Source organism: Chaetodon auriga, chromosome 2, assembly GCF_051107435.1.
Source record: "Chaetodon auriga isolate fChaAug3 chromosome 2, fChaAug3.hap1, whole genome shotgun sequence".
Lineage (NCBI taxonomy): Eukaryota > Metazoa > Chordata > Actinopteri > Chaetodontiformes > Chaetodontidae > Chaetodon > Chaetodon auriga.
The window spans coordinates 4,778,657-4,800,378 of NC_135075.1; the positions used below are offsets into that span (position 1 = coordinate 4,778,657).

General features: G+C 42.9%; 1 protein-coding gene across 2 annotated transcripts; it reads left to right on the forward strand.

The window, feature by feature from the left end:
* The first annotated feature begins 1,320 nt into the window (after positions 1-1,320).
* Positions 1,321-12,525, forward strand: p3h1 (prolyl 3-hydroxylase 1). Of its 2 annotated transcripts, none has more exons than XM_076750862.1 (15): positions 1,321-1,831; positions 3,059-3,211; positions 3,640-3,829; positions 3,933-4,064; positions 5,201-5,340; positions 6,552-6,641; positions 6,741-6,793; positions 6,896-7,023; positions 7,195-7,322; positions 7,910-8,002; positions 8,459-8,618; positions 10,620-10,737; positions 10,871-10,946; positions 11,079-11,219; positions 11,890-12,525. In XM_076750862.1, the coding sequence occupies exons 1-15, from the start codon at positions 1,391-1,393 to the stop codon at positions 12,382-12,384; spliced, it is 2,538 nt and encodes an 845-aa protein (XP_076606977.1). In that variant the 5' UTR covers positions 1,321-1,390; the 3' UTR covers positions 12,385-12,525. The 2 variants fall into 2 exon arrangements, with proteins under 2 accessions (XP_076606977.1, XP_076606985.1); XM_076750870.1 differs by having other exon boundaries at positions 1,378-1,831; positions 8,459-8,609.
* Positions 12,526-21,722: the final 9,197 nt, after the last annotated feature.

Below are 21,722 nucleotides of genomic sequence, written 5' to 3' on the forward strand. Positions count from 1 at the left end.
AGCGCTATTAGAGCTTGTTTATTATTACAAGTGTAATAACAAGCATATCATTATCATCACAACTGACATTCAAAAATCAATATTTCTATTGTTTATTTTATATTGGTCTCATTATTACTTGGATTTCTTCTCAGGCACTTTCAAAACAGCCCAGCCTCTCGCAGAGCTTCTAAACAGTAGAAGACATGTCTGTAGAGAAACCAAAGAAGCAGAAGAGGTGATGTCGCTACATAAAACTGCAGCTGTGCTATTTTTTCCTCATAAACAGCTTCACACCCTGCATAAAGCTATAGAGATGTAGGATATAAGCTGTCGATGGACACAGAATTACAGTAGTCGTGTTCTTGGAGTTTGTGCAGTTTCTTTATATGTTTCCCCCATGATCCATTGCGCGCGCACTCAGAGACGTTTTGTTTCCATCAAACGTCATGTTTGTTTATGTATTTGTTTGTTTGTTGCTTTGCTGGTGTCTAGCAAAATGAAACATTAGCTCTCTGTTGTGTCTGACATTTCATGTTTTGAACCTTATTCAATGCAGTGTGTTGAAACCTACAGCAAACGGCCAGAGGATGGCGCTCTTACCCTTGTCGATAACGTTACCAGCTATGCTAAGATCCTGAGTAACTATCATTTTACACACAGTTACTGTGTCACGCAATGAATAAGATCCAATACAACAATGTCCAACAAGGAGAAATTGACTGAGTGTGATTCTTCTGTGATCCAGTGAAGTTTGCTCGGTGTTAGCCTGATATTCTGACAGGTGTCACTGAATGGTCCAACAGGTATGAAAAGGATTTGACAATTTTTTTTTTCCTTTTTTCATGAGAAAAGTGAAGTGTCAAGAATTTACTTGTGCTCCAACATTCTTGAAAACTTTATTATAACAAGATATGCTTTCTTGTTTCTTTTTACAATAAATCAGGCTTATTTGATATGTTGTCATTCTAATAAAAATATATAACATGGGAATTCATCATTCTGATGTGCTCATTTTCTCATTGTGCACATTTACAAGTGCAAATTCTGCACAATCCCCGAGCTTGGTCTTGGAGGAGGTGATGATAATTGTTGATAACAACGAGGATGATGTTATCTGTGTTTAAGGTGACTTTATGGGATTGACCAGAAATACTGTTAGGCTGATATAAACATTATACAGTATTTTACACTAAAGTCAACCCTAACTTTTCCTCCATCACATTAAAAGGCCGTGCAGTTCAATACGACATCACTGTAATGATGTCTCCGTGTGTTGGAGATGAGGGGGCAGAGGGGGTGTTACCGGGGGGGCTCACTGTTCAAACCCCACCTCCAGACAGCAAACTGTCGGAGAAAGTTCCAGCAGCTCCTCTGACCGGCTGCTCCGCTGCAGAGGCGAACGTTCAGCATGATGGAGCCCCGCTATGCGCTTCTGTTTTTCTGCCTTGTTCCCCTGTGTTCCTCGCACAGTGATCAGGGCGGCCACTTCGTCCTGGAGCCCTATGATTTCCTCTTCGACACGGCGGTGGAAGCCTACTATAAGGGGGACTGGCTGTCGGTTATCCTAAACATGGAGAAGGCGCTCCGGAACAAAGCGACGGTCCGCAATGTGAAGGCTCAGTGCCGGCTGAGCTGCGCCAACCAGACCGCTCTCGGCGTTCCCATCCCGGGGTCCGGATCTGTGGAGGACCTGGCCTTCTTCCAGAAAATCCTGAAACGGGCGGACTGCGTGAACTCCTGCGAAATGGAGAAGCTGGGAACACCAACTATGCATCAAGTGTCTGAAGAAGTGCAGCTGGAGTTCACCAAGAGGACCCCGTACAATTACTTACAAGTGGCGTATTTTAAGGTATACAGTAAGTAAAGTGGGCTCGAAGCTACAAGTGTGAAGCTGGTGACTGTGATCAGAGGCTTTTTCCACTCTTACTTCATACCGATCCTGCATAACTCGAGCAGAGTGAAAAGCCGAAATCCATTTCATGTGTAATCTCATTCAATCTTAACTTCAGGGCTGATGTGGAGGTAGAAACTGTAAATGCCCCAACCCCCCAACACCAGGGCTGCCATGCCACGTCTTAAGGTGGAGTCTGCCTCTGTGCAGTTTGACGTTAGCACGTCGACTTGAGGGATCCTGCTGTTTAAAGGCCTCAAGTGCTGCTTTCAAATGCTCCTCATAAAGACAAACTGTGCAAAGACAAACTGGTCAATAATGCTTTGTTGGCTCACTGGAGTTCTAACTGTGTGATGTGCTCTCTTACAACACTGAACAGTTTTCATATCCACTGTTTTATTGGATTGCTGTGTGTTAGAAAACATTGCTGTCAGACAGAACTTTAAAACAGCAACATCATAAAATCATCATATTACATGAAGTGACAGAGTTGTTGATCAGCTATGACTCAACCATGAAGCTGCTCAGATTTCTGACTTTAAAAACTTTATTTTAGTTTAAAAACTTTAACAGTCGTCTGGTTTATGAGGACAGTTTGCTGGTCGCTGATCTGAAAATGCCACCTCAGTTTTTAGTAATTATAGCCCACTGTAATGAGAGGGTTGCTGTGAATTCCGGGAGGAAACAGGTGGTCACAGCTGGTGCAGGTGACAGTTAGAAGTCAATAAAAGCTACGGATTACTCTATGCATCTTTAACATTAGTTAAAAGAAGCGTCTTTCAACTCCTCGTGTTGGTTTTACTCACATCGGTACTGTTTTGGTTCTCGTGGTTTCCAGTAGAAAGCAGCTGTTTTCAGCAGAATGCTCTGGAGCATTAAGAGCCAGACCCTTCAGGAGGTGGTGTAGACCAAAACAGAGCTAAAATGTTGCTCAGTTTGAAAACACATTAACCTTAACAATTTCGAGGTGATGATATATCAGCGTTGTCTTTATACTTTGCTTTTCTGCTCTCGAGTGGACAAAAATCCTTTATTGTTTATTCATTTGTTGCACAGACTGCAGTTTGGCCCATGAGAAAAACAAAAGTCCTGTCAGTTAGTGTCTGCATGTTTTTTCAAGGTGATTCATTGATTCACACACCCTCAGCCAGAGAGGGTGAGCTCAACCCCTGTGTGTTTTTTCAGATCAATAAACTGGACAAGGCAGTGGCAGCTGCCAACACATTCTTCCTGGCCAACCCGGATCACATGGAGATGAGACAGAACCTGGAGTACTACAGGATGATGGCAGGAGTGCAGGAAGAGGACTTCAAAGATTTGGAGGCCAGGACACATATGGTGAGAGCAAACTTCTTCTCTGATCACTTTTTGTCCTCTTAGTCTCAAGGTCAGTCTTCAGAGGGGCTGATCATCTCTAATCTATTTATTTTGCTCACATTTCTGTCATTTTTGCCTGTGGTCGCTGCCACTGGCCAGCTTGAAAGTTTTTAAATAGCTCTACAAATCCTTTGGTCTGCTGGATGATGGCTGGAATGAGAAGTGTGAACAAATGTCTCTAAAGGCAACAGGAAAAGTTGTTTCAAGAACCTTGTGTGCACCTTGTTATTACAGAGGGATTTGAATTGAAAATGTTTTAAAAGCATGCCCTTGGCCGGCCTGACAAACTTGATCGTGACCGAGAAAAAGACACTTTTCTGTGTGATAGCACCCAGAACATCCACCATCCCCTCTTCACCTCACCGGCCGCCCGCTTGCTCTCTCCTCAGGCTGAGTTCCTGCTGGGGAAGAGGTACTACAGCGACGACTCTTTCGGCCTGGCGGCTGACCACTTCGAGGTGGCCGTAGACGAGTACTTCACTGCCGATAAGGAGTGCAGAGCACTGTGCGAGGGATCCTACAACTACGACGGATACAACTACATGGAGTACAGTGCTGACCTGTTCCAGACCATGACAGGTGAGGCAGTGTGTCCTCTGGGTTTTTGTGCAGAAAACATTGGCATGAAAGTTGATGATTTGTTGACCACTTTCCTTTGTGTGAATGTGTTTGTGTGTGTCAGACCACTACATGCAGGTACTGAACTGTAAGCAGCACTGCGCAGTCGAGTTGGCCTCAACTCCCAGCGGAGACAAGCCCTTGGAGGACTTCCTCCCCTCGCATTTCAACTACCTGCAGTTCTCCTACTACAACAGTGAGTCTCACAGCTTGTTCTTTTCAGCCTGTGCTGAGGAGTGTCCGTATACTTCGACCAATGTCCTTGACTGTAATGGAAGTGGAATTACACCCTAGATCTACTGAGATTTACAGCATCACTGGTCATGCAGATGGTCAGGTATATGAGCTGAATATTAGGAGGCAGATTTTGGCCTTTTATGAAAAACAAGATATAATGAAAGTTCTTCCCTGTAGAGTTTCCACCACACTGAGAACAATTGGAGCCTTTTTCCTTATTTCTCTGACTAATATTGACAAAGTATGGTCACACTCAGTGACAAGAAGTCACTTTATTTACAGAGGACAAAATCTTTCTGGCTGTTTAGCCACCAGGAGCCATGAAAAAACGCTTATAATGGTCAGGAAAACCCAGATTTTTATAAACCACATCCACATTTTGACAAGTTCCGCCATAATCCTCATTTTAGTGTTGGTTCTGTTTTTATAATCACATTTTGTTATTCTTTCTATGTTTTTTGCATCACTGAAAACATAGAGCCCTAGATACAGATATTAAAAAGTGTAATCAAAATTGATGTAACGGAGGCAGATATATATTGAAGTGCAGACCCATGTATGGATCAAACTTCTTTATTGTATCCAAATCTCTTAAAGTAACTAAAGTTTGAAGTAACTAAACTCAAAGATCTGAAATCACCTTTTGCTGACTGAAAAGGCAGAAACAGCCACAGCTGATCCACTCTGTCACCGCTGATGTTTGTCATTTAAACTGGTGAAACTAACAGGCAGCACCAGTTAGAAATAAGAAGCTGCTGCCTGCATCTTTACTAAGAAATAAGAACAACGCGGGATAAAAGGTTCAATAAGGAGTTTGTTAGTGTCGAAGTTTCGCCACTCTGGATATATCACCAATCAAACCATAGTTAGGCTGTAAGAAACACTTCCTCCTACACTTCCCACAATGCAACTCTAGCCCATCTCTTGCAAGAACAACCTGACATGTTTTTTAGATTCTCTGACTTGACAAAGTCACGTAGTTCTCTCGATGAATGAGCAAACTGAGCTTCATGTGTAAAATCAGAGTGGCCCTTTAACAACCAAGTAAACTGCATACCAGCTGTTCACTGTCCTGCTTCTGCTCCCTCTCTGCAGGTGAGAAGTATGAGCAGGCCATAGAGTGTGCCAAGACCTTCCTGCTGTTCCACCCTGATGATGAGGTGATGAACCAGAACCTGGCTTATTATTCTGCCGTGCTGGGTGAAGACAAGGCACAGACCATATCAGCCCGACAGGTACTGTTGGTCTAACCCACACTATATTTATGGGAGGCTTTCATCCAAAGCACCTTTCGAGTGCAGTTATTTTTACCTCTGTGTTATCTTAATCCATAACTATCAGCAGTAAATCAGCCTGCACAACATGTGGTTGGAGAAAAATAGCCTCCATTAGCACTCAGATGTACTCACAGGCACAGAAGAGACGTTAAAAAAGCATTGATGCTAATCTAAAGCACATAAACGTTTGCTGCTTTTTAAAGAAGCAATAAGTAACATTTTTCCTGCCTCGGGCTCTAAATGTCTGTATTATCCGGTATTTATAGTGGCTTAATAGGGTTGTTGATCAATACTAATGACTAAGTGATTATATCTATGGCTGCTGAGATTTCTGGCTTTCACAACTGAACTCACTTTCCACCCCGTGCTCAGTTTTGGAATGAAATCAGTCTGTGTGAGTATGTGTGTGTGTGTGTGTGTCGGGGGGGGGGGTTGCTTTATTAATAATTGCTTTATTAATAATTCACCAGTCGTACGTCACCAGTCCTACGTGAAAATACATTTTGCATATCTACCCTCATTTTTTATACTGTGTCTAATTCCCTCTCTATGGAGTAGATTTGGTATTTTTCAGAGACTGCATTTTGACGTGTCACAGTAGGAAAAGCACAGGTGTAACTGATGAAATGAATGATGGCTGAATTCCATTTAGCTGCCTCAGTTTCAGGGTCCTGCTGTATTGTGCACGTTGGCTCATCAAGTCATTGTTAATGTTACCTGTAACACATGCTTTGTACTTTGCATACTTACACAGAGGGAAATGATGCATACATGTACTACAAGTCACTGTACCTTAGACAGGGTACAGCACCAAAAATTAAACCAGTCAGAGGGTAGGACAGTCTGTGTGAAGTCTGAGAGACAAAGGCCAGGGGAAAAATGTCCACACAAACAAGCACTTATTCATCTTTGTTCTGTTCTGGACAGAAAGGCAAGAGGGAACACTTGTAAACAAGGGAACCACTTTGTGTTGCGAGTGTTGTGTTCACCAGTCGAGGCTGCTCAAAACCAGAGATGACTCAATGCCCCCTTTTAAGTCACTGTTTGCTGTACTTCAACATTTAACTGAACCTGTTATCTCATGGTTTGGTATCTTATGCGTGCAGCTATTTTATAGACTGTGGTTCTCAGCAGATGCCATCAGGGTTCAACTGATTTTTGACCTGCAGGTGGTGAAACTGTACATTCAGCAGTCCATACTGGAAAAAGAGCTGCTCTACTTTGGATATGAAGCCTTTGGAATCACCTTTGTGGATCCAGTGAGTGAAGAGATCATTGGCTGTCCAGCACATTTTGTGTATTTGATGCAGTGGGTTCATGCAGGGTGATATCTGTCTTTACTGTCATTCGGTCCTCAGGACACATGGACGCCTGAAGACGTCATGCCTAAGAAACTGAGAGAGAAGCAGAAGTAAGATTGAAGACATCGCCTCACACACATTTGTGCATTGCAAGAGTAAATCTACTGTTAAAGTGATGTTACAGCTTTTGTCTACTCGTCTGTGTGTCTCAGAGCCAACAGAGAGACTGCAGCCAGGATCACGGAGGAAATAGGAAACCTAATGAAGGAGATTGAGACTCTGGTTGAGGAGAAGAAGAAGGATTCTTCAGATATGGCCAAGATCATATCACCGCAGGACGGTAAATAGTTCACCTGGATCACAGTTGAGCCAGATGTTAGTAAGATGGTGGTGCATTTGTTCTAAAGAGCTTAGTGACTTATTTCACATGTAATCAAAACTACAACATAAAACTACAGTATTTACCTGAGAAAGTTTTACTCTCCTTGTTCCTGTGACCTTTCTCCTCTAGATGCCACTCTGTTGCATGATGACATCAAGGTGACCATGACGTCCCAGCAGCTGAATGGCACACAGCGGGTGCTGCTGGATGGGGTGATCAGTGCTGATGAGTGCAGGGAGCTGCAGCAGCTCTCCAATGTGAGTTATCTAAAGAATGGAGCCACTCACAACTGACTGAGATCACTTTGTTGCCATGAAAACAGAAGTTGTCAGGAACTTGTTTTGGTGGTGCCACAGGATGAGCCTGATAATATACAACCTGACATTACTGTTAAACCATCATATAAACGGAAAATGTGCAACTGTTTGCCAACACATTAGGCATGCCAACTTTATGGGGTGATTATATGTCAGTGTTGGGTTTACTGCTTGTTCCACTGTGGCCAAAAACTATTTTCAATGGACATTTATGCAAGTGCAAGTTTCAAATGACAAACAGCTTCAATTTTCTTAACCAATAAAGTTTGACATTTGCAATAAGACATGGAAATCACTGAACCTGGAGTTAGTTTTTCAGTGTCAGCAGTGCTATAGCTGTGTTTAGAGGTTGGCATTAATGTGCAATTTGGAAATGAGAAGGTATAAGTGCACCTTTATTTAGTTATTTATTTTCATGTATTTTCTTTTCATGTCACCTGATGCCTGTCTGTGTCTCATGTCTGTGTGTTTTCATTGTGTGTGTCAGCCCATCATGTCACAGAGTTGATGTTGTACATGTTTCCCAGGCAGCTGCTCTGAAAGGTGATGGCTACAGGGGGCCTTCCCCCCACTCCACCAGTGAGACGTTCCAGGGAGTCACTGTCCTGAAGGCTGTGAAGGTCTGTAGACCCCCTCCCTAAAGCATAAAAGACAGCTTAAAGGCATGCCGTGCAGGATGTGTGGACTCAAACAAACATAATCCCTCTCAATCAGCACATATGACCCACTGGAGGTGTGTGGCAGTGTATGTGTCTGCAGACACCCTCTGTTGGTATTTTCTTATTTTCTTCTTATTGTGCTGTGGTTGAGATGTTTCCAGACTGCAACCTCTGGGCAGTGGGTGCGTAGCCCTCAGCCAATAACAGCACACAGCTGAGGTCAGGACCATTCCTGCAAAGTATACCAGTAAAGTATTTGGCCAAACTGTGATGTTCTCATTACAAAACAGCCACTCAGACAGATTTTCTAACGTTAATTAATCAGAACTTTTCTTGAAAACAGTGCTATTTAGAGACTTTGACCTACATTGGTTTCATCCTAGCTGCTATTAATATTAATATTTCCTCCTGCTGTAGCTGGGACAGGAGGGGAAGGTTCCACTGAAGAGCGCTAGTCTGTTCTTGAACCTCAGCGAGAAGGTGAGGAAGATACTGGAGTCATACTTCCATCTGGACACTCCGCTCTACTTCTCCTACTCCCACCTGGTCTGTCGCTCTGCCATCGATGGTAAGTCAGGTAAGTCTGTTGTGTCTGTGAAAGAGACTCATCTTTTTTATGGGTTCCCTCACAAAATGATCAATCACATCTTTTAGGTCCATCAACAGAATAAGTTCAGTCTTATAAAGTATGAAAAAGGCTGAAGCCCCCATTTCAGGAAGTAGTTTCCCTCAAGTCAAATTGAAAGATTTTCTTCCTTATTTTGAGTTCTTTACAATAATGTTTATGTAAACAGCAACAAATAACATGAACACCAAAGATTCCCCAAGTCCCTCCCCTAGTGAACCCCATGTCCCCGAGCAAATTAAAGTAAATTAAAAAAAGGAGAAGTGTATGCTGTGCATAACCAGTTCACAACAGAGTGCAAACATTTTCTCTAAGTAATAAACTCAGTTTTACTGAGCACAGCATGATGTCAGCCTCCTGGATGATTTACTTTACCGGTTATTCATTGCTCAGCTTTGTTTCTGAGAAATTTTTTATGGCAAATCGATCCAAATACTACAACCTCCATGAGCCTCAGTGACCTTTGCTGTGAAGGCTCGTAGAGGTCACAACATTGTGACATGTATGCTTTTGCATTGGCACGTTTGGCTGTGCTGAACCGTGCCCACATGGATCTCTGTTTCCATCTGCAGCTTAAATATGATGAGTTGTGAAAGAGTCACACCCACGATGGACCATCGCCGGAGTCGGGTCAAGCACGCCTGACCGCCTCCGAGCAGGTTTTAGCAATGTCAGATGGGCTTTGTCATCATTCAGGGGTGACACAGTAACATGTTCTAATAGCCTCAGCTGCTATTGGCAGACATAGAGATGCTTCATCACTATCAACTGTGTGTCAAAAAAGTAAAGAGAAAAAGGAATGGCAAGCATTGAACAGCCTGAAAATCTGTGACGATAAGTAGCTGACCACCAACAACTGGTGCACAGTACAGTGTGGAACAGCACTAAATAGGACTCTGCTTTTAAACATCACTGAGTCAAAATAAGCACCTCATCAGTCAACGGCAAACATCAACCAGGTCGCCCTGTTTAATGGAGATGCTAATCCCTGCAGCACTGGGCTGATACACCAAGTCACACTGTGACAAGCCAGGCCAGTACATGTGTATGGAAAAAGGCTAATACAGTAAAGCAGGTGTCACAGATTGGCCCAGAGAGGACATGTCGATTGTTTTTGCTGAAAATGTGTTGCCTCACTGCAAACCATGTCACGATGAGCACTTTGTTGTCAGTTGATGTGGCAATTGCACTTTCTTTTTTATTGTAAAATTGACATGACTCTTTTACATGACCTCATAAAGATGTGTGTTTCTAAGTGTTTGTATATTTTGACTGAAACAAAGACAGACCAGCTTTGGATCCCAACAGCTGCTCATACTGCCTGATACAGCCTCCTCCTCTCTGTGAAGATTAGTTGGTTATGAAAAAACTGGTCAAAATTATGGACTTAGTACTGATTATAGAAGCTTGACCTTTTCCAGTTAAAGTTGCTGTAATTGGCTTTTTGGGCACTAGGGGGCAGCACAACAGCATTGACATAATATCACCATTTGCCTCTTACTCACCGTGCACATACTGAGCATAAGCATTAGCAACTGTCTTTTTAGGTCGGTTTTGGTCTTCACCAACTCATGAGATCAACATCTAGCTCTTCAGCTGCTAAATGTAGCTACGCTCACCTGTTAGTGTAGCTAACTGTGTTTGCTGTTCGTGCCTGGCGGGTAGTGTACAGTGGGTTTATCAGAGCTTAGAGCCTGAACACAGCTGCTTAAATAGGTGTGCCGAGCTGAAAGGAACCAAAGAGCTGGATGATAATTCTCTGTGGGTTTGTCACAACACCCAGTAATTAGTTAAAGTAATTTGTAATCCATAGTTAATGTGGAGTAGTGCAGCTTTAAGCAGTCGTCCATGTTGTTACCATGGATCTGGATGCAGTGCTCCTGCCAGGTGATCTGAGTTGTGCATTCACAGCCTGAAGTGTTGGAACTTGTCTCTGCACTGTTGTTTATCCAGAGAAGCAGGAGGACCGGGAGGACTTGAGTCACCCTGTTCATGTGGACAACTGCCTGCTGGTCTCTGAGATGAACGAGTGTATAAAGGAGCCTCCTGCATACACACACAGAGACTACAGGTGAGCGCACACACACACACACACACACACACACACACACACACACACACACACACACTAAAGAGTCTATCCGTCAACCGGACGACCCTGATGACAAGCACCCACATAACATCCTAATGTCTCCCCCCTGCAGTGCCATCCTTTATCTGAACAATGACTTTGAAGGAGGAGACTTCATCTTCACTGAGCTGGATGCTAAAACGGTCACGGTAAATTCTCTGCTCTTCTTTCTATAGTCTCCTTTCAACATGTGTGGTACATCTAGAGAAAAACAAAAGCCAAGCCTTGCTGTTGAGTAATTAATTGAGTGTTACATGTTGTATGTTATCGCACTTCTCCAGGCTGAGGTGCGCCCACAGTGCGGCCGTGTGGTCGGGTTCGGAGCGGGGAAGGAAAACCCCCACGGCGTCAGAGCTGTCACCAAAGGTCAGAGGTGTGCTGTGGCGCTGTGGTTCACCCTGGACCCTGCTCACGAGGAAAAGGTGTGTACAGACCTTTCAGATTCATTCAAACATGGAATCTCACTGGAGAGTGAAAGGAAGTGAAAGTAATGTGACAGTATTGACTTCACATCATTCTTTTCATCATTGATAAACTAGTAGAATTTAATATGGCGTACGCTAATTGAATCCTTCATATCAGAATAGAATCATTTTCACACATTAGAAGTGATGTTAGCAATGCCAAATTTATTGCAAATAACTTTCTGTTGCACTAAAGAAATCATTTGATTCCTTTTTTTTTTTTTTAACAACAATTCTTGTCAGAGAAGGCTTAAATAAAATATAAATCTTGGCTGATAAAATGAAAATAAAGACCTCCCCTTGATCTGCCAAAAAATCTGATTATCCTCTGTTCAGCAATAAGAAAAAATATAATAACTGCAGCTGTCTCCATTGAAAATCTAATATAAGACACAGTGAGACTTTTGTCGCTGCAAAGACATTAAAGAGTAAATGTAAAGTAAAGGCAGGTGTAGAGAATGAATTGTGTTTTGGCTGCCAACAAAAATTTGAAGGAAACCTGCCATTGTTAGTTCTGCAGATATACTTTTCTGAAAATCCAGTATGATTTGAATTTTTATCTTCCTCTGATCGTGACATTTTTGTTATTAATTGCCACATTTATCATTCTGCTTTTTCTGTCCCATAGGAGAGAATCCAAGCTCAGGATATGCTGAAGATGTTCTCTACCCCTGTGAATGAAGAGTTCATCAAAAAGGAGGTGACTGACACCTCTGAGACCCAGCCGACAACATCAGAGCCTCCTGCGCAGGCTGACCAGGTAAAAGCAGACGGTAAACAAGATGATAAAGCAGCAGAACAGAAGCCGGCAGACACACAGGCCGACCGACCGGCCGACTCGCCAAAGGACAAAGCAAAAGTGAAACCAGCCAGCAAAACAACAACAGGCACCAAAGGCAAAGCTGCTCCTAAAGCAAAGGCCAAAGCTGGAGACCAAGCAAAGGCCAAGACGGCAAACAAAGTCAAACCTGTGGCAAAAAAAGATGGAAAACAGGTCGACAAAAAGGATGCAAAACCAGCCGCAAAAAAGACAGTAAAAGCTGCCACCAAGAAGGACTCCAAAAAAGCTAAAGCTGACTCCACGTCAGTGTCAGACTCTCAGAACGACAAGGACGAGCTGTGATCAGACAGCTCCTGGGACTGTGTGCTGTCTCTTTTTCTACTATTTTCTACAAGGTCTTCTGTGGGTGGCTGAATGAAAAAGAAGTCAAAGGTTGAATTGATAAAACATTATTTGTCTTTTAATGACTTGGTTATGGTGGATGATGGGATTATGTTAAAAAAAAGTCAGCCATGCCTGAAGAACACCAAGGGACTGCTGTTCCACTGCAGGCCTCACTGAAATCATTACTTGAGTACTCGTGAACTGACAGTCTGCTAGAGTGCCTGAATCACTGTAAGCATCTTTGTTTGGCATCCAAAGTGTTTTTAGAGTTGGTACATATTTTCATCTGAGTTTTCTACCTGAATTTTCTGCAGTTATTGTATTTCTGATGTCATGTTGTGGAACCAAACACAGGTGGGTTAGGGGGGGGTTGGGGGGGGGGGGGGGTGATATAAGCAGACTTTTTCTGTGGAGAAAAACTCAAATCGACTGTTTCAATCAGTGAAATAAAAGTGATGTTTCTAAATTGTGCCGAGATTCCATTTAAGAAATAATGCAGTACTCCGAGCCGGCACTGGGTGTCAGGATGGAAGCACTGATCAGTGCTCATGTCACACTCACTGCTCATGTAACAAACCATAACAAATTCACTTTTGAGAGAAATCCTCAGGTAGTGAACTTCAAGATCCTGTGAAATGCGGCTGCTCTCCTGCTGTGATTTGATTTCAGCCTGAATAATTCAAAGCCCAAGTGCTCATTGTTCTACTGACTTCCTTGAAGCTCAGCACATAACACTGTCACATTATAAATCCCAGAGCCGGCTTGGGAAAGCTAACGTGTCTAAATTTGTATGCGTAAGCTTTTGCTCTTCACAAAAGATATATTACCAGTTCTCTCAATCATTACGCGTTCTCCGCAGAGCCGCAGCTGACAGAAGGCACACCATTAATGATGCATGTCCACTGATGGAAAGTAACAAAGTGCAAAGTCCACATACACTTTGCTTCAGTATTTCATGCCACTTTATACTTCACCACATTTCAGAGGGAAATATTTAATATTTTACTAGATTTATTTGACAGCTTTAGTTACTAAGACCACAGACAAATGATGAAATCATTTTCTAGAATATGATGCTTTGTTCTCAATTGTCCAGTATTCACGAAGAAGTTAAAATGAGCTCCACCATGACCAGGTACATTCAAAAGCTGCTTACACTTTAATGCATCAATAATGAAAATGAAAATGAAAATTTATTCTTGATATTTCAAGAACATTTTGCCGATAATCCTTAAATTTAGACTCATACTTGACTCATGACTTAGTTGAATTTAGATTTGACATAATTGTTAGTTTACGACAATACTGAAAAGTTTTTAAGATGCTGCTTGATTTCCATGTAGAGTGCAAACATCTGTTAATGAGTTTATTTGTAGGGCAACATGCCCAAAAGGGCTTCACATTAAAAGACAAAAGCAACAGACACAGAGTACAGACATGAAAAGAGTCAAATTTAAACTAAATACAACTAAGCCAAACATGTCTCCACAGGTCAGTTCAGAGCTGTTTTTTAAAGGTGTCCAGAGTGTCCACAGATCCTCAGTCCAAAGAGAGTGAGGGAATGACTTCCCTTTAGTGTGAAGCCTGAGGGAAGGTATGACCAACAAACCCTGATCAGAGGGCCTCGCAGACCCGATGATACACAGGACTGCAGAAGCTCCCTGAGCAGGTGTCAGTAAAAGTCACTGCAAGGATCTTGAATGGGATTGAATTTAATGGGGACCCAGTGTGAGGACATCACAGTGCCACATGATGTTTTTTAGGAACTGGTCAAAAGCTTTGCAGTAGCATTCCAGACGACTTACACGTGGTCATCCAGCGAGCTGCAGATTCAAGAGATAATTCTCTGTAGGTCCATCACAACAGGCAACACTGTGTCATTGTTATTATTACCCCAATTCTAAAAAGGTTGGGATGCTGTGTAACACATAAATATAACAGAATGTGACAACTTGCTAACCCTTTTTGACAACTCAATTAAAAACAGTACAGAGACAGTATATTTAATGTTTTACATCGTGAACTTCATTGATTTTTATAAACGTATGCTGAAATTGATGTCAGCAAACCAAAAACACCTGTTTGGAACATTCATGACTCATGAACATATCATGACTGGGTATGAAAGGGGCATGCTGGAAAGGCTCAGTCGTCCATAAGCGAGGATGGAGCGAGGTTCAACAATTGAAGAACGCTTCTCAACTAACAAATACGAGGAATTTAGGAATTTCACCACCTACAGTTCATAATTACATCACAAGATTCAGAGTCCAGAGAATTCTCTGCATGTAAGGAGAAAGGTTGAAAACCAACAGTGAATGCTGTGACCTTCAGCCCGTCAGGCAGCACTGCATTAAAACCAACATGACCGCATAAAGGACATGGCTACGTGACCTCAGGAAGACGTTGTCGGTGGCAAAGTTCATCACTGCATCCACAAATATTAAGACTCTACTATGCAAAGTGAAAACCAGAAATTAAGAACATCCAGAAATGCTGCCAACTCCTCTGGACCCTGAGCTCACCCGGGATCAACTGATGTAAAGTGGGAAAGTGTTCTGTGGTCTGACGAGTCCACATTTAAAAATTGTTTCTAAAGAGAAAAGGGATCATCCCGCGCAAACGGCAGCACCTTTAATGATATGGTGCTGTGTTAGTGCCCATGGCAGGGCTAACTTCCACACCTGAGAGGGCACCATTAAAGCTGAGAGGTACTTTTTGTATGCTCGCATCCAGACGACATCTTTTTCAGGGACACCCCTGCTTATTCCAGCAAGACAATGCCAAGCCACACTCTACAAGTGTTACGACAGCATGGTTTCATAGTGAAAGAGTGCAGCTGCTAGACCTGCCTGCCTGCAGTCCAGACCTGTCTCCCACCGAAAATGTGTGGCACAATATGTAGCACAAACTTCGACAGCAGAGATCCTGGACTGTTGAGCAACTGCAGTCATATATCAAGCGAAAATGGGAAAGAATTTCACTTTCAAAACAATTCATGCCTTCAGTTCCCAAATGCTTACTGAGTGTAGTTACAAGCAAAGGTGATGTAACACAGTGGTAAACATGCCCTTATCTCAACTTTTTGGAATGTGCTGCAGGTATCAAATTCTGAATGAGTGTATATGTACAAAATGTAGATAAAAGTGTGATCATCTCCACCTCAGCTTGATGAGAGATTTTAATTTCATGTCTGCATCAACATGAGTATACACAATAAATGTTGTATCTGCTGTGATTTGACTTCTGGAGCTGGTGTGTAGGCAGCAATGACTCTGGGATATGTGCTGTGAGATGTGTGTCTGTGTAGGTTTAGCATGTGGATGAAGTCACGCCAGCGCAGAGAGGCCATCTGGACACACACACACACACACACACACACACGCACACACACACACACACACACACACACACACACACACACACACACAGGGAGCAATCACGGTAGCCCAAATAATAAGCACAAAACAGTAATAGTCGAGTCATTCAAAGAGTATTGAGGAGGTGTTCAACAATTCCACATCTACCCTACATTTGAAGCACATGTACAGACTGTGCGTGTGTGTCTGCATACGTGTGTGTATGTGTGTGTCAAATGTTTGGTGAAAAATTCCTGCACCTCTGTTCAAACACTGCAGTCAGTGCTGACGCAGAGCCCTCACTCTGAAACACATGTGCAATGCATATCGGCAAACCCACCATCCACCAACACAAACGCTCACACAGACATACACTGTGCATGTAAATACACACATGTAAACACACAGGGATCCCATCCAAGACTGAGCAAGAAGTTGCATGTTGATTTCGCTTCAGAAAATGCCCAATCCCAGTTTGACTGAGCTCGTAGTGTGATTAATGTGAAGGGCAGATGGACTCAGCTGTCATGCATAAACCAACTCCCAACCTCCTACAGCATAGAATACATGAACAGGACTCCTCTGCTGTGCTGCAGCGTGTGTGTGTGTGTGTTTGTGTGTGTGTTTGTGTGGTGTACTGTCAGTGCTTTCTTTGTATCTTCTTACTCTTGTTTGATTGAAAAGAGGGAGAGACACACACAGGCCACTTTGTTTTTCTGTGTATTTGTGGCCTAAGGATTTGACCATTGTTTCTCAGAGAGAGAGAGAGTGGGAGGTGGGGGGGAGTACAGTAGACAACGGAGGTCTAGTCCGTGATTGGTACAGCCGTCTCTGACTGTTCTGCCTACAGCCACACTGCATTTCAATATATATTCATATGTATCAAGGTTTCTTTTACTTTTCTTCTTTAAAACCTTGTGAGTGCATTGCTATAGGTCTGTGTGGATGAGTGTGTGTATATGTGTGTATCACATGGTTGGTGCTTGTTGCCATGGCGACGTGGCCGGCATGGAGACGGAGGTGGCAGGTTGGGGTCAGGCACAGTGGGACACGGAGCTGAGATTAACTGTGACTGTGACTCTGGAGAGAGGAGAATAAAACAGCAGGCTATCAAGGACTGACATGACCTCCGTCTCGCTGCTCCTCCGGCTACCGGCGGCACATTCAAAGGAAACTTTTCATTTCCCAACATTTTGGCTGCAACTTTCAAGATCAGCCTTTTACTTATCTCTGTAAACCCTTGCTCAGCGCTCTGGGAGATGTGTGCGTGTGTGTGTGTGCGTGTGTGTGTGTGTGTGTGTGTGTGTGTTACTGAGAAGTCAGGCACAGCACAATGCTGAGGGGGTTATTTTGCAGAAACTGTTTCAGGCCCAGAATAATACAGTTTCAGTGGGAATATTTAACTGGGTGACTTGAGGAGACACCCTAATACTCATCAAACCTCCTCCCTCTCACAGTGGAGGACTGTAGGTGTTACTGTATGAGACAAGGTCAAACTGTAGCTGTCAGTTCCATTGCTGCTGCCGGTCCATCTCAGCGCTGTCCAGCCTCTTGTCTAAAACCAACCTTGTGTCAGCAGGACAGAGGGGTCCATTGTTTCGGTGGCTGTTCTGACGGATGCCTGGCCGATGACTTCAGCTCCACCATGAACTGTCTCCTTATTCTCCTATAGGACTGGGCTCACAGCCGTGCCGGTCTGGGCATGGGACCACAGCTGAGAGGGATGCAGAGGTGCAGTGAGATGCTGGGCATGTATAGCTGTGCAGGAAGATAGATCTATAGATACAGATTTACAGGAATAAAAAATGATTTCAGATTGGACTCTCTGTCTTTTATTGAAGATTTTTAAGTCCTATTATAATAAAATGCTTTTAAAAATTAGAGTGCTATATATTATAGGTCTTTACACTAGACTGGTTTACACAGTTTAATTATCATACTGATAATTTTATGTTTTAACCATAACCATCACGGATGTAAGGATGCTCTACTTAAAAGTCCTTTGATGTAAATTTGTAAATAGAAATATTATTCTTTTGCATGTGTTTCAAAAGATCACAATTCCAGCTCTAACATTTTTGAACTCTTGCATACATTGGTGGTATATTTAGTTAAATATAGGTGTAGGTGTAGATGTTCAGAGGCCTCTTAATAGATGTGGTAATGGTGTGTTTTGGAGTGTGATGATCGTGCCACACAGTTCAGTTTACATTTTGATCATGGATTGCCTTTGTTGCTCGGTAGTGCAGGTACGGATCTGGTTAAAGTCATGTTTCTGATAAGGAATTAGCCTCAATGTTTGTTCAGCACCATGTGGAGGAGCTAACAGGCTTGAAAAAACTACAGCGTTCACGGCCGGATGACGTTTTTACTGGCTCTCATAAAACAGGATGTAGAAATAACGATTCTTTATGGATTCCGTGCACCCTGCATTCTCACATGAACGTACCATTTCACTGTGAGTGAAAGCAGAGGTCCAGTAATCTGTGTCTGCGTGTGGAGGGTTCATTTAGCACTGCCATGTATGAAATGTTAACCAGTGTTAGCTGCTTTTTGGGGAACACATTCACAGTGCTAGGGGGTGTTTCAGGGAGGTTAAACTCCATGTTGATACATAGCAGTACTACCAGGCACCTCCACCCCATTCCTTCCTACCTGTACCATCCTCTCCAGATCTCCAACTCTCAGCCCGTAGGCAGCTGGCTAGCACCCATAAGCCCCTGGGGGAGCAGCAGTGATTCTTGGAGGCCCTTTTGTCCCATCAAATGAAGACATCTCAGATGGTTGTTACGGTGAAAGCAGACCGGCCGATGCTTGGCTCACTGCCACCCACTTACAGAGAGACAGATGGGAGAATAAAGTTGGTGGGAGGGAGAGAAAAAGATAGGATTTTGGTCAGGAAAAAGTCAGGAAAGGAAAGATGGTAGCATGAGCACAGACAACAGAGTGCAGCAGAAGAGAAAGAAATATTTTTCTATACGACAAAAGGTGCACAAGCTGGAGGACGACAGCAGAAAGGGGAAGTGAAAGAGACAGAGGGGGGAGAGTCTCCTTCACGAGACAGCAGGTACATGACAAATTTTTGGAATAGCAGCCAACAAAAAGGTGGCAAAGAGTGTGAGAAAGGTTTTGTAGGCACTAGTATCTAAACAGTGGGCTATATGCTCACAGCCGCTCTTAACACCTTGTCACATTTATCCACGAGCTAGTGAGCTATTGGCTTGTGGTGCTTGATAAAGGTTTCACAGCATTTATCTTTGCTAAATTTGGACCAAGATGCATTGTGATTCTGCAGTCAAAATTACTTAAAACCCCAATCAAATTTCATGCACTGATTATATTTTCATCCCACAGCACTCCAAATCACTTCCAACCATACATCTGTTGGTTCCTTTTGAATTTATCCACTTCTTTTTTGTAATATTTGTAAGCTAACAAACTAGAAAAGACACTTTGTGGCTACCTATTTGTGTCAGATCCAGGCCATGGCCATCCCATTGGAGTGTTAACCCTTAAGTGTGTACATTCAGCACAGTTCCTGTCCAAGGATTGGCGGATGTGGGAAAACGTGCTGGTTTCAGCCAGGTGGCACATATTTGAATATGAGCAGTGAGGAATTCACCCGACTTCTCTCCTCTTATGTGAAAGGAAGGAAAGCAGAGATCAAGAGAGAACGGACAATTTAAAGATTCAGGATGGTGACAGAGCCCTCTTCATTGGTAAAAAGTAACATTTAGATGTGAAACTTCCTTTTGTTATACTGGAGCACTGCCATTATATCCTGCTTTATGCCTCTACTCCACTACTTTTCAGAGATAAATATTATACTGTACCCATCAGCCACAATAACCCAATAATAACAACTCTCTGTTCCCTAATGAGTACTTCTACCTTTGAAACTTTAAGTACATTTTGTTGCTTATTATTGTAAACTGCAATTTCAGTAAAATTTAGAAGGCAGGACATTCACCTTTTCCCCCCATAAACAACCACCTTTTATCACATGACCAAAATTCAATATTTAGGTCCTGTGATGAAAGATGAGGCAGCTCCATGAAAACTGAGCAAGCATCTGTGGAGGAAGGCCGTGAGATGTGGTTGAAAAGGCCACTAAGTAGACCTGATGTTTGGGTTGCTTTGTCAAAAAATCTGAAAATTAATTTGTGATATAGGGTAGGACACACTTTTTGAATAATTCAACCATATCAAACTTTTCTGACACCATGCTTCAGACTGATGCACTTACACACCTGGCAGCTGCCAAATGCAACAGCAATCATCCACGCTTGGCTACTGCATGCACATCAGAGGCAGTCTGGACCTCTGAATGTCGCTCAGGGGCATATTGCTGATTTGTAGACAAAAATCTCTCCAGATTTGGACCAATGACCTCTCAAGCTAGTCTGCTTCTTTAACATCTATTAATACTTCTGTTACAAACAATAATAATAATAATAATGTTCATGTAGAATAAATAAAATCCATGTTGGATTGTTGCTTGTTTGATTGCTGCCTGCACTGAACATGAAAAAAAAGAAAAGCGCTGCACTTGCATTTACTCATTACAGGTAAAAGTAATACTCATACTGTGCTTGTGACAGGGCTGTGAAGTGGGAGCTGACGAGAAGGTGAAAGGCAGCAGAGGGTCGAGGGTGAAAACGGGGAGTGTGTGGTTCGAGGGGAGGAGGGGCCGGAGCGGATCAGGGTTGAGGGGCTGTTCAGTGTTTGGTTAAGGCCAGATGGCAGGAGAATGGCGTCTGCAGCCCCTGGTCTGTGTGCTGTGTAGTGAGGGCTCGGAGGAATGCTTGTCTTTTCTTTGCTTTCTCTCAGTGAGTGGAGACTCAGAGGACTGCTGTATAACAGTGGATTAAGTCCCACATTCCCTTTTTAATCTCTCTATAGTCACCCTCAGCTGTTCACCCTCAGGCCTCTGCTCCTCTACCTCCCACTGCCTGTCTGTTGATGTTGGGCACACACACATGCACACACACTATGACCACAGACACACACCAAAACCCCATCACTCAAGTGAATTTCTCACAGATAGCGACTGAAGGTCATCACAATGAAACATTTGCTGTGCTGTACTCCCATCCTCAGTGTTTTGACAGTGTGCTGGTATTCTAGGACTTATGACAAACACATGGACATCAACATTAGCTAATTAGCACACAAATTACAGCAGAGGCTGATGGATCTTTGTTTTGGCAGGGAAAATGGAATTTCGAACTGATGATGGTACTAGATGAAAAGGTAATTCATCACAAAAGTGATTACAAATCATCCCGAGGGGGGAACGAATGTCTGTACTAAATGTCAGAGCAATCCTCATCATAGTTGGAAAGTCAGGAGATCCCCAGCTGGGTTTATCCCCTGGACACCGTTATCATTCTTAGAGCCACACCTTCAGCATTAACATATAGTTGTATCTATTTACAGTTTGGGTCCTATTTATTATTATTATTATAGATTTTTGGCAATAATTAAGTAATTAATTAATAATATTGTTCTCTCATTCTACTCTGGGAACGTGGTGACATCACTAAAAGAAACACAAGCCTTGGTCAGCAAAACATATTCGGAGGAGAAAATGAAGGTGAGCAGTACAATTATCATCCAAACTGTCTGTTGTAAATGTCCATCAAAGATTACAGACAGACTTACGTCTCGGACCTTCTGTGCGTAACATAGTTCAGTCACAGACACTTCAAGAAAGCGGAAAAGACTCAGCTCTTTGAAGGAGCTCTCAAGGATTCTGAACAGTGAATTTTTCTGAGAGAAATAATCTCCCTTAACGAACATACATGGACACACACACACACACACACACACACACACACACACACATACATACATATAAATGACTGCACATCACTAGTCAACTGTGAATGGGTGATGCAAATCTGAGTTCAGTTCTCTGTCTCAACAAATTCTTTG

Bases quoted from the DNA above. Each gene is read 5' to 3' on its own strand.
- p3h1 (XM_076750862.1), top strand. From the start codon at position 1,391: ATGATGGAGCCCCGCTATGCGCTTCTGTTTTTCTGCCTTGTTCCCCTG. The intron at 7,024-7,194 runs GTAAATAGTTCA...TTTCTCCTCTAG, and splicing joins GATCATATCACCGCAGGACG to ATGCCACTCTGTTGCATGAT. The intron at 10,738-10,870 runs GTGAGCGCACAC...TCCCCCCTGCAG, and splicing joins TACACACACAGAGACTACAG to TGCCATCCTTTATCTGAACA.